Below are 18,129 nucleotides of genomic sequence, written 5' to 3'. Positions count from 1 at the left end.
TAATAATTTGCCACATTTAGAACCAAAGCTCAGCTAAGAGTGGTCTGAATTTTGTCTTTCCATGCCTAAAAATGGTACGTTTGACAGGCTACCTTCATGTATTTTGGTTTTGTCCCAGGTTAAAGGTGTACAAAATCCTACATGACTAAACAGGTGGATTATTCTATTCTCTGAAGTCCCCTTTTGCTATGAAGAGCTCATAGAGGTTCTATCAAAAAACAGGAGGCATAAGCTGCACCTCAGATTGATTTTAAGACACACACTAGGAAAGTTCTACTGATGAACTCACCTTTCACCCTTTTTGTGAATTATGATCTCTTGAGACAGACAGTTCTTTGCTAAAGGATATATATCTGATTTTCTTCTGCAAGTGACACTACAGACTAGCAAGAACACTAATATGAATAAAATAAAGGATTTTGGTATTTTCTGTTTCCTTAGTGCGTCACCCAACACAGCATTTCTCTTTAGTGTCAAGAAGGTAGAATCTATAAACAGAACTGCATTTTGTTCGTGTCACTGCAAGTGGAAAACATGAATAATTAAGGAATTCACAGCTTCAGGTAAAATGACATCAATCTTACAGACAATCCTACCGAAGAACAGCCTTGGTGAGCAGGTGTGTCCTAACAAATTGCTCTGCTTCTGTACCAAAGCCAGCTCCCAACCCACAGCTGGATGCAAGCCATTTAAAAAACACAACAAAACAAATCACAACAAAAAACCCCACTTACTAGCAGCTACACACAGTTTCTGCTGCATAAATGTCATTATTTAGCAACAATAATCTTCAGGAATTGCATTATAAACACCTGCCACTTGCATCTAAAAAAAAGCCATCTAACATAGCCAAGATGACAAATATGTTCAGAAAAAGATGTTTTCATAATATCATTGGACCTACATCTTCCAAGAAGAGAAAACTGGAAATATTATTTCCTTTTCTGCTTCTGATGTCTTTTGATAATTTCAATCCAAGTTTTATGTTATAGCACCATTATCATACGCATCACGTGACAGAGACCAAATTGCTGTTTTTCTTCAGATATATCGTAATTTGAAAAAGCAGTCCAGCTAACTCCATGATGAATCACCTTGCAGTGTCATCTTTCATGTGGAACAACAGTTTTGAACTTGGGCAAGCTACAACAAAGCCACGTGTCAAAATTTCATAGCTGAAGTTATGAAAAATGTTTCCTTTTAAAAGAGCTATTGCAACGCCTATTCCTCAGAACCTTACTCGAAGCAATAGGACGTTTTCAAAACTGTATCATAAAAAGCCAAACCCTAATCAAAACAATATATTACCTTTGTTTTTCTGCTGCTCACTGGCACACAGAAGACCCCACTGTATCTCTTTCAGTCTCTTCAAAGTTGGTGTTTTGATCTCGGAGTTTACCTTTTTATTCCAGAAGTGGTGAAACAAATGGAAACAGGCACTAAACACCTACAAACTCAGTGTGGGCTTGGTGGCCAACTGCCATTTCTTCCTCCTACCAAATCTTAATTAACTAAAATGCTGAACCACAGAAGTTCTGGCATGATAAAAGTGTATGATCACAGATGTGGGCAGACAAAGGATTTTCCGGGGGGAAAAAAACAAAACAGAAAGTAAATAGTAAAATATCCTAGGGTTGGATAGGTATCTAAAGGAGAGTTCTCTGATGTGCGTCTAATTCTTCTCCTGTCAGTAGAAACACATCATTCAAAACCAAGTCCTATAATCTTAGCATAGAATATCCACTATTTTTAAATGTTTAGTCCGTTTCTGAGCTGGATGTAATTCTGCTAAGCATTTACATGGCTTTCACCATCATGGGATTCAGCATTTTGGCACATCACTACAATGGCAACAGATATAATTCTTTTTCCCACATTAGTGAAACTCTGTTCCTTGGAGAGTCATTTTTGTAGTTTGGTGATAGCTAGATCTTTGATTACACGTTGCATCTTAAAGTGACATGTCTGTGTCTCAAAATAGAATCCTCTACATTTTCCACTTTAACAGTTTCACTGTAACTCCTTGTTGCACTGGATTGCTTTTCCACAGCCAGTCTTTCTGGACTTCCTACCTGAGGCCAGAGTTCTTCCTTTGGAAGCACTGACTAGCCTGAAGTCAGCAAAAAGATACCTTCCTAAGGTGCACAGCAGTAAAAAAACAAATCCTTCTCTTGCTCCAAAATTACAGAAGATGAGGTTATGTGAACTAATCTACAAAGCTTATTTGAAAGTATGTTTTATCTCATGTTTAGGATTGGTGTTTACCTATACTCTAATAGCAGATGTCCCCATCTTTTGGTACTTGTCCTATCCCTTCTCAAGGCCATAATTTATATCTGTATGTCAGTGAAGATATTGGCATGGATCTCTCAAGGAATATCTGTTTGCCAGGCCCTGTATTGTACCCATTCCAGATGGGAGTTAATTGCTCTACGGGATCCTTCAACTGTTTACATAGAGCTGTATGTATCTGGATGCTTCCTTTCTGGGTCTCTTTCCTAACAAAAGGTGCTGGTGACTTTGTACTACTTGTACAGTGGGCAATGAACTTAGTAATCAAGCCAAGCTACATTAATCATAATTTTTGAATTGCATAATGTACATTATTACACAAACTTACAGCAAGATGTTAAAGACTACACTATAAGCAAAACTGCAAGTTTTAAAATAATGTTACTTGCACAGTTGGCCCTCAATGCATGAAAGAGGCTTCCAGGTTGTAAATTTGCTGATACGTAAGATGGGACATATCCAAACTGGCTTAGTACAAGCCAGCCCTGGTCTGAAAGCAGTCCTGCCTCTGTTGTTGGTACCTCAGGAATTACACCATAGTAGTGCCACCCTCACCATCCTCATTTTCCTGCCGCATTCTCCTGCTACATGTCAGAAAGATGAAGGAAAACCAAAACTAATGCATACTGCATTTGCTCTCTCTGTGTCACCCGAACAGGATGAAACGTACTCAAAAACAAAAATCTTAAAGCTAGACATAAAGAACTAGCAATGACTCCAGGGTTGGGTTTGTCTGTCTCGAATAGCACCTCCTAAATCTTCTCTGGTATTTAGATTGTTTGAAGTAAAGTTTATACTTAACAGAGCTCCTTAAACACAAGGAAAAAAAATATGAAGGAACAAATGAAAGAGAATTAAAAAAACCCACCTTGGGAGTAGTAATTTCCTAAACAATCTAATTCTATTTAAGTTTTAGCCATTGCTTATACATCCCCTTTATACAGCCCCATAAGGAACGAACTAGGCCATTTGTTGCTACAGCAAAGGGATTTTCCAGTATTCTTAAAGAACCAATTATTTTGTCAAATACTTCAAATAGATTTCCTAATATGCTAGAATAGCGTTAAAACTATATAAAAACATTAAAATTTCCAACAGAGCTCCCAAAATGAGCAAGTAATGCCCAACTGTCTTTGGTTTATAGATAAAACATGGCCAAAGCTTTGAGATAAGCATTGGAAAGGGTTTTCAGGACCAAGCAATCAATAACAGCACTGTGCCCTTTCTTTTTCCTCACATCATTAACTTTTCTAAATAGTAATTGAACCTGTGTTATATGCAGTGAACTGGAAATAAAGCAGTGGGTTTTTTTGGTTGGAGATTTGTTTTGGTTTTTTTGGGGGGGAGGTTGTTTGTTTTAACTTTAAATATATATTTTTAGAAATAGCTGCTGTAAACACAAGAAATCTTAAAAAAAATGTTCCACAAAGTTGCAAGATTGCAGTAAAATAGCTTTATCAGTCTGGAAAGCAAGCTGCTTTAACTGGCAGCCTGAGATAAGCCATTCCAGTGCACAGAAAGCTTAAAAACCACAGGAGTTTCAGACTGTTGAGCAACAATTGATTTTAGATTGAAATTATTGCAGATGTTTTGAACACCACAATCTTTTCCTTCAGGTGACCCAGTTTCAGGTGAAGGTTGTTCGTAAATTACTTTCAGAAAATTCTCAGGCGTGGCACACTGTTTTAACCAAAATAACAGAAGTCCTGTTTGGAAGTAACAAGTGACAAAAAGCATAAGCAGTCAACACTTCTTAACCAGCAATAAGACTCAGGTCAGAAAGAGAAGGCACAAGGCTATGATAATTATATGTTCAAAGTTGTTACTGATTATGGAAGTCTCAGCTAGACCAATAACATTTAACTTTTAAGTCACACTAGGATCATCTTCCGTCTTCATTCTTTTTTCCCTTAGTAGTCAGTTTATGATACGCTTTGGATTAATCTCATACTATTCAACTGTGCCACTGTTGACATACAAATATTGCAGACCACCAACATTAAAAAAAAATCAGTCTTTTCAGAAATTGGCATTTCTTTTCAGAAACACCATTCTACCAAAATGTTTCCTACCAGAGTATCAGCAAAGTTGTCACAAACTATAATCAGCAGAAAGCATGTACATTATAACACTGCAGATTTTAGTGTTTAAATTTTATTATACAAACAGACATGTACTATGAGAACTAATGTACACATGGCAGCATAAAGTACTTCAACTGTCAGTAAATCAATTCGTTCAAGATAAATTGGAATATATAATTTAGAACCACTCAAGGGAAAAAAATAGGGAGAAATGACCTTAGGCAAGAATATAAGTTAAATATTAATGAATATATATTTAACTAAGACATACAGCTAATAGATGGAGGAGGAGGAAAAGGGGAGAGAGACAATCTTTTAGCTTAGCACTCACCTTTCAGACCACCTGAAGATATCTAGCTAAACTTAATAAGGGCATTTGAAATGACTAAGCATATAGACTGAAAATGAAAAAACCCACACCATAAGGAATGGCCTAATTAAATTTCTTATAAATTGAAAAATACAGTAGCAGTTGTATAGTATATAGTAAACTGAAAGGTAGCAAAAAAGTGAAATTTTGAGATCTGGACACATGTTCAAGGGTATACAGTGAGAGACAGAATTGGAACAATTATATTTAGAGAAATCACAGAGCTTCATCTGTGAGAATCCACTGAACTTCTGAGTGATTTATGCAACTACGAACTTAGCATCAGCCTGCTTCCTAACATGTCCTAGACTACTGCTGACCTCTAAACTCTGCAGTTGTGGAGACTGCCACAATTAACAAGAGCTTTTAAGCTTAAATGCACTTCCAAACTTGGTTTTCTCATTTAGTTCTTCTGAAAAAGAATGACTTCTGTTTAAATGAAGTATGAATTATTGAATTGCACACATAACGTTCAACAGAGCCCATTAAATCTGTAATTAGCCAAAAGTTAAAGTTTTCTTAAGAAAGGCCACACGATTAAAAGTGTCACCTCTTAATCAAGACCTAGATTATGTTAGTAGGATCCTGGGTTGGAGAGAGGGAATTAATACAAGAACATAAATATGTTCTGGGTGCAGTAGCCTTCCAATTCATGTGTTATGTAAATATTAGTCCATTACAAATGGAAACACATCTTTCAGTTAACAGGGCTTACTCAATTAAAATGCATGCTACTGTCTCACTAGAAACTTGCTCAGAAATAAGACACAAACTTCATGGTTAACTGCAATTTTTATTTTTTTTTTTTAAGATGCAACACTTGCTTGTATGGCTAGCTCAATCACTTCCACTGAACAAAACAACAAAACTTCTGCACAATGATCATGCAGCCTCTGATCACATTTTGAGGGTTCTTTTGAAAGCTTTACATTTCAAATGGAAACTGATTTAACACAGAGCAATTCCAATGGCTTCTATACTGCTTTCTCTAACACTTTTACATTAATTGTGTCCATAGCAAAAAATTATTTTTGAAAGGAAAACAGGCTTGTAGCAGCATCAAAGTGGAAAAGCACTGTTCAGAACAGCACTAAATTTTTTCACTAAGAAATCCCAACCAACTGGACTGTTTCTATATGTGGGATGCCTACAAACAGTTGCTTATGAATTACTTTAAATTGTCCTAAACTTCACAAGAAACTACTCTGACCTTCACCTGGAAATAATAACAAGCTCAACCAAGTATTGCTGATGACAGCAAAAAGACTTCCACTAAGTTCATCAAGCTGTAGTCAAGACCTACACACTCTGACAGTGAGTTTGCCTAAATCTACCATGATTTCAAAGCACATGTAGGATTTGTAGTATATATTCACATGCAAGCACATACTTTCTTCAGCAACACACTGGGGAAGACAGAGGAAGAAAGAAGAAATAGTTTTTTCTGTACCTGGCAAGTCTGAAAAAAGGAGAATGCATTCATTGAATCCATTAGCCAGAAGACGATCCCTCAGTTGTTGAAGTATTGCAACTCCAATACAGAACGGGAAGGAGGAATTTCCAAGCAGTAACGTATCCCACAAATGAAAAATTTTGTGCAAAGGAAAGACATCTACATGATGAACAAGTATAATAAGAAAAAAAAAAAGCTATAAGCATATAAGTTGATAAAAACATACATAAACACACACTCTTGAGGAATACTTTTTTTCCTCTCCCATCTTAGGGTTATTTCTTTTTTACTTGGGAGTAAAAAAGACTCAACTTGTTTAGAAACAGCTTTGTCTTCATATACAGTTTGATTATTCTCAAAATAATCAATGTCTTCTTTCATTATTAAACACTTAGAAATGTGTGAGTTTGCAGATTTCACACACACAAAAAATTAGGCAATTTTATTTTTCTTTTGGTATGATGCAATTATAAGTTACATGCATACCAGTTTTTCCAATAGTACAAAGACAGGAATGAGTTAATCAATAACCTCAACTACTTAAAATTAAACAAGAAAATGAGCAGAATAGACCAAAAATTGGCAGAACAAAGGAAAGACAAGGAGAAAGGTCTGTTAAAAATAGCAACATTTTATATATAAAGCTGAAGGTGGCTCTCCTAAAATAAGCTATCCTTCAACTAAATAGTTCTAACATTTTATTGCAATTCATTGGCAAGGACACCACCTCCTTGGTTTTCCAAAAGTGCTGATTCTCACGGAAGTTTTAGAAGAATGAACAACTGCAAGAACCAGTGCTTTACAGTCAAGAACTTTAGAAATTGCAGTCAAGAATCTCACATTAAATTCTTTGATATTTCAGCAGAGAACTAATCCATCAGTTCTTTTCATCCTACCACTTTTTTCTTTTTTAAATTCAAAGTCTGCCAATGATGACATGAAATGAAAAAAAAAAAAATCACAGAGATCTTTGAGGAAAGAAGATTTTGAATTGCTTTCTAGACTTGCTTTATTAACTTTGTCCTCTTTTATTAAAAGCTCACCAAATCATAAAGCTCTTTTTGTTCCTAACATCCATGACAATGTGTCAAACTGCAATAAAAAAGCTTTGGTTTTTGGCCCTCAAAAACAAAGTTTTTCTCTCTCTCTTACATTGCCTGGGTAAGGGCAGGGGAAAGTGGTGAGGTTTTGTTTTGGTTTGTTTTTTTTTTTTTTAAGCTATTATTATATCTTTTTCCAGCAAATAACAGCTTCCTTTGTGCACTCCCTAAATACTGCATGCATAAAATAATCCAGTACAAATTTAATATAATACTTTTTTAAAAAAATAAAAGAACGCTAATTATTGTCAAATCAGGGCAGAAAGTATGTGACAGGCACTGTTGAGACAAATCACAACACACATCCTTGCAAATTACAAGTGACCTATTAAATGATAGACATATCACACCAATTACAAAGGCTTTAGCTGAAAAATTGAGAAAAAAATATGCTTAAGAAGTACAAGAACATTTAATCAGAGAAAAAGAATGCATACTCACGTGTAAACATTGTAAGAAACCACGGAATAGCGTAAAGCTGCAAAAGGTGGTGGTGGTGGGGAAGAGAACAAAACATGTTTTATTAAGAGCTGAAGTTGTTTGTGACAATTGCCTACCATGTTAAAAGTTGCCTAGCTTGGCATGAATGTATTTAAAATGAGAAATAATTGCGGCAGCAGAAGCACTATCATACAACTTTTAGTCCCTCAGAGAAGCTTTTTCCTCCCCCAGGTCCCCATTCTCATCTCTTTCAAATTACTGGTTTGTGATACTGTATTGAAAACAACAACAAAACCAAACCACCACCCTCAGTAGGCTTATGTTTGTAAAAAAATAACCCCCAAATTCTTAAAGAACTGAAAAACCTGCTCTATTAAACTGTTAACAGTTCTCACCTTACATGTACGTGTCACTAAGTGAAAATTAGCAAAGAATGCCTGGACAAGCATAAACCAATATATCTTTTTGACTATGGCCCCCCCCCCCAACTCTATATAAACAGTTAAAAGTGCAAATCACAATTTCCAACAGAAAAAATAACCATATCTACCTTTTTCTCCTATGTTGGTATTAAATAAGATGTACACTTGTCAGTGAAAGGCAATAAGAACAGTTTCATTCTCAAAAGCATGTAGTGTCAGTTACTAACACCGTAAGCATTTCTGTTGTTTGGCTGTGACCTTTAAAGGCAGGCAGCATCTGAAGAATTTGAGGTTGCTTCAGCACTGACACTACTGTGAAACTAAGAAATTGTGCTGTGGCAATGGCTACAGAAAACCTTTAGTTTCTGCAAACTTTTATACTCGTGACATCATATAGAGAAAATTCAGTATGCATTAGAAGAGCTAACCGTTTATAACACCTGAAGAGTTTCTCAATTTCTACTGAAGTATTTAGCATGTTGAAGGTAACAATCTATTTTCATGAAACATTGAACTGCAGAGAAAGTCCTCACAAATTAGGAATGCAAGAGCGAGACCATTATTAAATTTTACTCAGTTGCACAGATCATGTGCTCTGTTTTCCACTTCTGAAGATTTACAGTTACACATAAAGCTTAATATATTACTTTTTAGCTCATAAAAAGTGCAAATTAGTCCTCCTATTAAGCTTTCCCTGGAAGTAAGCAAATGAGAAGCAGAAAGTGTAATCAATATTATGTTAATCAATTACTACCTATTCCATAATCTCTTAACTTGGTCATGGCACTGATTAAATGATGCACACATTTACTGAAAAGCTCTTTAGCACAGTGCTCTCTAAATTTTACAATTTTATTCCTACATCTGAGCATCTGAACCATACTGTCCATAAAATTCACAAAGCCATGATGACCAGACTGTTCCCCACTTTCAGTATTCAGGAGGCTTTTATAAAGCTTGGCCTCCAACTACCAGTTGATTTTAAGGGGTTCAAAAAAAATCCACCACCACCCAAATTAATTTCTATCACCATTTTCATCTTATAATACATTCACACTATTTCCCTGAGTATGTCTTTGTCATGCCTTCAATAGATGGCTCTCTACTGAATACCATTCTCTGAAACATCCCCTACAGTGGTTCTGATCAGCTAATACCTGTTTACCTGCTTGCTTGTACGCAATATCTTGCTTTCCATGCAGTAGGAAAACAAGCATTCCTAATAACCTGAGGCTCCTCTTTGCTTGGAGACACATTATTATGCGGATGTCATTTTGAGCTACATTACTTCCTAGGTATTTGAAAGCAATTATTTCCTCCTTTTCATGTATTTGATTAAAACATTTTACCAAAGAAGATCCACACTTTCTCCTAATTTCACAAACACCTCTATCCTGTATGCATCTATGTAGAAATATACAAGAAAACACACAAAATTTGAAACATTAAAACAGATTATTAAAAGGTAATCATAAGGCAAAACACTACTTTGCTCTAAACTATTCTCACCAAACCTATAAACAGTGACATAAAAAGCAAGTCAAACTATTTAAGAAGAAGGTATAAGGCAGATTTTTACTGAAGGGATTCTTCCCTCTGATTTTCATAAATGTAATGGTCTAAGACAAAGAAATCTCTGTAAACCTGAAGCAGTTATGATTACTCTTAATAAGCAAGAAAAGAAAAGCCACAACACTGGTGGTATTATTCCACCATTCAAGTCAAATTGAAAAATACAGACAAAAAGAACTGCACTGACTTGAAGTCCTCAAATAAACAGGCTACCAAATTCTGATAGTTAAATGACTGCACTTTCAACATACTATTAGTAAATACTGCCCTCTAGCAATCACCGCCTGGAACAGCATCGTGCCATGCTTCTGTACTAAGCTGCTGCTGAAGAGGTTTTCGGGCCTTCACTATTGAACCCTGAAATATAATGGGGCTCTGTTTTTTACTAACACTTAACTCTCCGCAGCTGGGGAGCATACCCGATGTTTAATCGAAGTAGCTTTTGAACTGCTGGAACAGCCTGAGAATAAGTCACATTAAAATAAGAGCCTGTAAACCCAATACTTCATTTTTTAGAGTGAGCTTGAGATCAGCAATGTCGTAATTATCATTTTGCTTTGCTAGTAAAATACAAGCTCTTTTGTGCTTTTAAGTACAGACTTGGACATTTCTTATATACAAAGAACACAGCAGTCCCCTAACATCAGCTCCCATTCAAACAATCTAAATAATATCTTATAATTCTGCTTATTATTTATCTAATAATCTTTTTATTCACAGTGAAATCAAGTCTAAGGACAAGAGATTTCAATTCTCCATCTTTCCATTATCCCTAGCTGAAGCTTCCACTCCAACGGTGCTTTGCTATGACAAATTCTGCTCAGTACCTGAGCTTAGAGATGCAGTTAATTGTTTTTCAACAGGGTGAAGATGTTTACTTGCCCATAGTTAGTTGGGCATATTTTGAGAAGAATGCATCTTCCATTAGACATTCAAAGCTCTTACAGATACTGGCTCAAACCTCGATGAAAGCCTTTTCCATGAGGATTTTGTTATTGCCTGTTACTACTGTCTGGATTGTTTCACTATTTGACTGTTTCTCCAGAAGATGAGTGCTTCACACACTTGTGTCTACAGAAGATTGAGATTGTAAAGACAATAGTTTTAAAGATATTTAGGCTAAGGGGATTTTGATTCTAAAGGTATTTTAGAAGTAATAGCAAGGTGAAAATGAATGTTAATGTTTGTTGGTGGCGATGGTATGGAGTATTAAAACGCCTACACAAGCTTCTTGCTCTATGAAAAGTCTGCAAGAATAAAGCGGCTGTCCTGTATGATCCAGGTGCACCTTAGGAATGCCATAAGATAGCTACAGTGAAGCTATGTACCTAGTTGCAGGATAATGAAATGTAATTATTTAAAATTGAAGGTTTGAGCTTTCAAAACAAAAAATGCCAACATTCTTCACAAGTTCTTGTTTGTTATGCATGTATATAAAATTTAAGTTTACCAAAAACATCTAAGAAAATTAAAAAAATCTCTAAGGAAGTTCACCCTCCACACTTCATAGAATTACAGAGCTAAGATCAAGGTTAAATACCTACAGTTTTAAAGATAACGAAACACAGCAGGAGTAATCATTATTCTTGCAATCTTTTACAGAAGAATCTTCACCCGACCATCTGTCATTCAATGCAGTGTGTTATTTTAAACTGGCCAACTGTCATCTCTTCATCATTATAAAAATAATTTATGGATGGATAACAAAACCCCCTATGCTATAGCATGTACTTCACACTATTATCCATGTTCAAGACTTTTTTATGTTGGAGCCTTTCCTCCTCAAAGCTGAAGTCACACTTACAGGAATACAGGAACTACCACAATCAATAGCAACGTGGGCAAGTGTTCTGTCATCAACAGTGAGTAGCTCATGTGCTTCAGGAGAAACCCCTCCTTTGCCCACAGACCCCCTCCCTCCCTAAACATCAACTTCAAGGCCCTGCTTGCTTTCTTAAAAGTACTTTAAAGGGGATTTTGTTTGTATTTTTTATTTACATTTTATGGTTTTGTACATATTGTTAGGAGGTCTGCCATTTTTAAGTGATCTCGGATTGACCAAAAGGGGGGCTTTGAAGTGTATCTTTCTCTTGTTACCTATCTCTAACTTTACTTGTGGTTTAACTAGGCCCAAATCATTATCTCAGTAAAACAAAACTGTGTAAAAAAAAAAAAAATTAAAAAAGGACAAAAATAAATAGAAAAAAAAAATCACAATCTTATTCTGAGCATTCTAGTAACTTTTTTTGTGTATGTGCTTTAGGTGTAGCATAGTTTCTGGTACGTATAAAGTAGTGAGGCCAAAGATAAAAAAAGGTCTATGAAGTTGCTGGAGGTTTTTTGGGGGCCTGTTTGATGTATGAGTGAAACAATGCTGTCCAACAATAGACGGGAATTATATTTTGCTGAGTTGTCCTACAAAGGTTGCCTCCCAGCTGCTGCTTTTTGGTTTAATTTTCATTTGTTAAGAAAAAAATTTTTTACTCTCTACAGCTTCCTGAGGAGGGGAAGTGGAGAGGGAGGTGCTGAGCTCTTCTCCCCGGGATCCAGTGACAGGACATGTGGGAATGGCTCAAAGCTACACTGGGGAGGTTTAGACTGGACATGAAGAAGCATTTCTTTACTGAGAGGCTGGTCAAACACTGGAACAGGCTTCCTAGAGAGGTGGTCGGTGGCCCAAGCCTGTCAGTGTTTAAGACTTGATCATAGACTAGATGATCACTGTAGGTCCCTTCCAACTGAAATAGTCTGTTCTGTAAAACTCTGATCTTGCACATTTTTTTCTGTCTTTGAAATACACACATACTTAGCTTCAAGCCTATATGGTGCCTAGACAATCATATATTTAAATGCTACAGAAAGGCGCAAAACTGTTTTATGACTGGCGATGCAAAGAGAATGCAATCTGAGTCTAGTTTTTAATATTAGATTCTACCTACCTATATGTACCTACACAAACAGAATTTGAAGAATGATCACTTTCCTCACAAGATAAAAATTCCAGGAAAAAACTTCTCCCCTAGATTCACCACTAGGTAATTGTGTAACAGAACAGAGATAAAATAGCTCAATTGCAGGATTTTTAATTCTCAGTTAAAGCCCTATTACAGACACCTCCTGCATACTGCCAAAACCAAGCTAAGGTATCTACCTATGACAGCAACTCCAGCATGATGATATTAAGTAACTGCAGCCAGACTTTGTCCTCTCTGTTAATGGCCAGCTGACAACTGTGGCTAGATTCCATGATTTGCAGCTGAAAGCTCTTTAGAATAATTTATGGCTATAGTTACCCTTTTAGTAATGTAGCACACTTCCTTGTTTTTCTTCAGTTCAAAATGGTCTGCCATTGATGTCAGAATTATTCAGTAAAATATAGAATGTGTTATAAAGCATTATATAGGGTGGGGAAGATTATAAACTTTGGGAGAGTGAGCAAAGAACTGTAAGATTCACTGTATATATCCCTCTATTTACATGTAAATCACATAGCCACAGCAATGTACTTAATCCAGGCACCACATCAGCTAACAATATTCACAACTATTCAAGCTTAAGCAGTGTTCAATATTCTGAGAGCTATGTGACCCAAAGCAAATGGGAAGGGTGCCAGGAAACACAATCTTTCCTGCAGCAGAGCCTGCATTTCAATGATGAAAGATTAATCAGGGTTTACTTTGATAGGATTAGTACTCAAGCACGAAACTCTGGTTCAGATCTCATTACTACAGTGCATATCCTTCACCTTGATGGATCCTGTGCTGTCTTGTTACAGGTACAAAAATCACTGCTCTCTCTAAGCTAAATGGCAGAACAACTTTTATTTATATTAAAAAAAAAGATGATTTAGAAAGGACAACCTCTTTTCAGAGGTTAGTGTTAATTTTAGCACTAGCATTTGTATTCAATGCAAGGTTTTTTTAAAAAAAATATATACCTCTGTTTTGTAATTATTTACTGCATTACCTAATCATCTCTAGACTGTAACACTTAGAAACAAGGCCCACACTTGACTATGTGCTGTCCAATAACTAGCACAACACAAAAACTATAATATAACAAAATAGGTGATTTTAAACTATTCCATCTGACTTGCACTTTGCAAGTTTTCAGTGGAGAATTATAACTGTAAGCAGACACTAGGAGCTGCCGAAAGATCAGCTAACAGCCGAGATAGGTTGCTACAGAGCTCTCATTTAAGTTAGTAGCAGAAACAAGGACCTCTAAGATGGTCAGGTAAATTACATCTCTACCTCTTCAGTGGGAACTAGTATCCTGGACAAAATACACAGAGGAATTGCTTCTGTCATCCACAACCTTTAACAAATAAACATCAAGTCCATTTACACAGTGATGCTGCAAAATTGATTCTGCCTCAGGAACTTAAACGTTGTTGTTACCCATGGTCTTTATTCCCCTAAATATTTAGGCTTTCTACAGATGAATGTTCTCCTTTCTTCCCACCTGCCCTCTTCCAATGTGGGTCATCAGCAACACACGTGGCCTTCTCAAACATCTCTGTTTATAATGCAATACACTGGCTTTCTCTTCTGCTCATTTTAATGCCATACTATCTTTTAAATTTGTATAATTCAAACAACAGTATGAGACTAAAAACACCTCTACAAATGAAAGCATGTATTTACTTTTCCATTACAATCTTTGTAAACAGTGATAAAAGAGTATCTGCCAGCCCTAAAGACACACAAATTCATCCAGGAATGGTATACAACAAATGACTTCAGAGGCTTGGCCTTGCTGCTTCAACTTAAAGCATTCCTAATAAGCATAAGATTTTTCTGATAAAACTAGCTTTATATTGCTTATAGAAGAAATGCATACACATTTCTCACTCATGAAATTTATATTTCTACATCAAAATCTCCTGACTTCAGTTTCCTTCTTCCAGTTTGACCTCTCAGTTCTTACAACCAACATGTAATTACCAAATTTCTAAATGTCAAATCATGATATAGACCGTATCAGTTAACTGTGTTCTCTTTATAGCCTTCCTTAAATCTGCTTTTCAGAAACATCAGCCATAAACTTCGATAAAGCTATAGTAGGCAGACAAACATTTTTATAGAATGTTATCTCAGCTTTCTGGACTATACACGCCTCTCTAAACAAAGGAGGAAAGCTTCACTTTTTACATTGATAGCTAAAAGCGAGGCTGTGAAAAAGGCCTTGTTTTGCTTTTTTCCAACATACCCCTCCCTCTCTACTACATTTTGGCTGTGTACTATGTTATCATTTTCCTCCATCTTACAGACATCTTCCAATGAAAGCATAAACCTTTGACACAAGGTGTACACTTGTCCAATGTTTGTATTTACCACATCAACAGGACGGGAAGGACTTAGGTGTCTAAAACAACAATCAAAACTTTACCATTTTATCAGCATGCTTGGAAAGGTCCCTTAATGTGCAAGTTTCACTTATGTCAAACTGCTGCTGAAATAACTCATCCTAGCTGCCCTCATTTTCCATTTCTTACTTCCTTTGAACAATACTTATAAGAACCCACAGCACTTACATCTGGAATAAAACCAATTTCATTAAGGTGGTTACTCAGCTCTGGATCATGGAATGCAATCATCTGGGAAAACACTGTCAGGTATTCTGAAATGACAAGCAAATTCAAGATCATCGTCAAAAACACAAGCTACTGCATGCTGCTAGCTCACAGCAGACCTGTAGAAAAGGAAGAACAATACTATTTTTTTAAATTTTTGCTTGAATCTACAATAAAACAACAAATGAATACCACTACTGTCCTCCTTGTCATCATTACATTCATTACAGAGGAAGAAAGGTTTCATTGCTCTTCCTTAGTACTTCTCAATTTGGATTTTCAAGAGTGGTTTACTTGGTTTACACTTTGGTTGTGATGTATGTTTGATGTGCAAAGTTAAAGACTTTTCAGTGTGAGCAAATTAGGACAAGACTGTTCCAAGGATTTTTAAGACCCAAACTGTTTTAGTGATACACAAAGTTTATATTCTTTAAATTAAATTCTGTGTGGTTTCTTTTCTACAAAGTTAAAACTTCGTAATCTGGCAGTTGAGGTTTTAAGGCAATGGGGCTTTAAGGTTACCATTTCTATGATCAGTAACAATTTATATTTTTTTGGAACAGATAAGGAGAAATTCTTATTGTAAAAGATAAAATTTATTACATCTTCAGCATGGCGCATTAGGCTGATGGGTACAATTTCATTAAGTTGTCTAAATAACACTTGCTTTTAATTGGAAGAGAAGCAGACCGCAGAACACAGACACTGACAGATTTCTCTCTCTCTCTCTGTCTCCATTCTGCCCCTCTCCCAATTTTGTCCACACTGTCATATGCTTTGTTAGAAGGAAGATGAAGAGGCAGTAACATTGCAGTTTTATAACAGATGGCAATTCCTTCTCCTCCATGCTCCCAAGAAGAGAGTAATTAAGGCCCAGACAGCTCGTTGAGGGAAGAGAGACAGAGAATGTGAGCCCTGCTCCCAGATAAGAGCACGCTGACATCTCACAGCTCCACAGACTACTGTCCCAGAATATAAGCCCCCAAACACCAAGTCCGCACAGCTCCACAACTTAGCCGTCCAGAGCTGCTGTTGCTTCCTTTAAAGTCTATTGGAAGGACTAGATGCCTACAACTGTCTCTCTTGGGGACAGCAAATAACTGCCTATTACTCAGTTTGTCTTCATCCCTGAGGTGGCAAAATTAAACTCCAATTCCACTGTTAAGAAACACAGACTCTGCTGGGATAATTCCACACAGACTCCTTTATTTAAGAATAGAAGTGGGTCTAAACATTCAGTTACTTATAGACTCCTATCTTAGTTAAATCTTGATTATCTGCACTCAAGTTAGTTCCTCTTAGTTAGGTTAGGCCAGCAAGTTAGAATGGTGACTCTAAAATAATTCTATTTTGACTAGAAATTATAAAAGCTGATTCTGCCTCAAGAGGACTGATAAACAATGCTCTCACTATAAGAGCACAAGGTAAACAAACCACAGTCCTACTGCAAATTATACTCGAAGGATGCCTATTTCTTCAAGGTAAGTTGCCATAAAAATTAAGACCTCTTGAGCCTACTTCAGAGTTTTACAACTTTTGCCTCAGGCTGCAAAGACAAAGCCACACCACATGAAACCTTTTACGTGGTTTCTGGCATCTTAGGAGTGCCAGCCTCTCCTCTCTGATACTGCATTTCTATTATATGCCACAGATGCCCCGGCAGTACTCAGCTGGGGAGGTAAGTGGGTAAACAGACCCATGCCGAGTTCTGTGTCACCAAGGCCTGACTGCTTTGGAGCTACTCACATCTCTCACGTTTTCTCAGCTTCAAGCCAAAGTTGTTCTTATCCACATGCATACAAGTTAGGGAGACAATTGAATCCATGCCTTTAATTCATACCGCGCTACATGATAATGATTTTTAAGAAGTGCATCTCTAAGGTGCATCTTCCATCAGTTTTATTTCATGAAACAGCCAGTAATCACAAGTCAGGTATAGCAAACCAGTAATCCTACACATTCCTACACATTCAGCTGTGTGCTGATGAAAACAATTTCACAATTAGCTTCCCTGAACCACATTTAATTTAAAAATGAAGATTCGTGCCCATGATGGTTCGCTACAGATATTCTACAGGTTGATAAATACCATCTTTGTTTGACTAGCCAGTCTCATCAAATGTAATTACTGTGTGGGATTACATGTTTAATTAAGGGTCTATTGAAAACACACAAATCTTCACAAAAACGTATTGCTTAGGTCCAGCCAATCGCTATTGGTTGCAATTTTATTATATGAATTTTTGTTTTACATAATTGGGCATTCGATACCCAAACCCCTTTAACTGCTCTTGCTTCCTATTTCAAGTAAGGAAATATATCTGATAAGCTTAGAAAAAAATCCTGTCTTCGTTGTATAGTACAAGCTCAGAACTGAGCTATGTTGAAAACTGCAGTTTTGAAGATTCCTCCCATCCACCCCTACATGGAAGATACAAAGAAGCCAAAATTACAGTAAGCAGTTAAATGACACATGTAACACCTTCTTCCAACCCAATAAAGCAGGGAAATTACACAGAATTTTACTTTAAAACTGTATTTACAGATCGGTGTTTGACATATGACCCTAGAAATGATTAAATCAGAATACTGAAAGAATCATGAAAGGTCCGGTCTCCCCGAGTCCTTGACGATGCCAGATGTTGCACAGGAACTCAGGAACGCCTACACTATTTTGGTTCACAGAATCCTACTGATCAACTTTGACTGATACATGTTTTTGTAAAGCCCCTTAGGAATAACATCAGGGAACTCTAGAGAGCAAAAGTATTATTTTATGGAAGAGTATACCCTCTTCAGAAAAGTCTTTACCAAGCTATT

At 36.5% G+C, this 18,129-nt stretch overlaps 1 protein-coding gene across 1 annotated transcript in view; it reads right to left on the bottom strand.

Moving 5' to 3' along the window:
* Window positions 1-18,129, bottom strand: part of TBCK (TBC1 domain containing kinase) — a 114,999-nt gene that overhangs the window by 44,993 nt on the left and 51,877 nt on the right. The window contains exons 20-22 of the mRNA XM_075751493.1: window positions 15,271-15,356; window positions 7,741-7,777; window positions 6,197-6,358 (exon numbers count right to left, since the gene is read on the bottom strand). Of these exons, the coding sequence (XP_075607608.1) occupies window positions 6,197-6,358; window positions 7,741-7,777; window positions 15,271-15,356 (285 nt within the window). The remainder of the gene's footprint in view (window positions 1-6,196; window positions 6,359-7,740; window positions 7,778-15,270; window positions 15,357-18,129) is intronic.

This window comes from Balearica regulorum, chromosome 4 (assembly GCF_011004875.1).
Source record: "Balearica regulorum gibbericeps isolate bBalReg1 chromosome 4, bBalReg1.pri, whole genome shotgun sequence".
Classification (NCBI taxonomy): domain Eukaryota; kingdom Metazoa; phylum Chordata; class Aves; order Gruiformes; family Gruidae; genus Balearica; species Balearica regulorum.
This window is presented reverse-complemented; position numbering and strand designations above follow the sequence as displayed.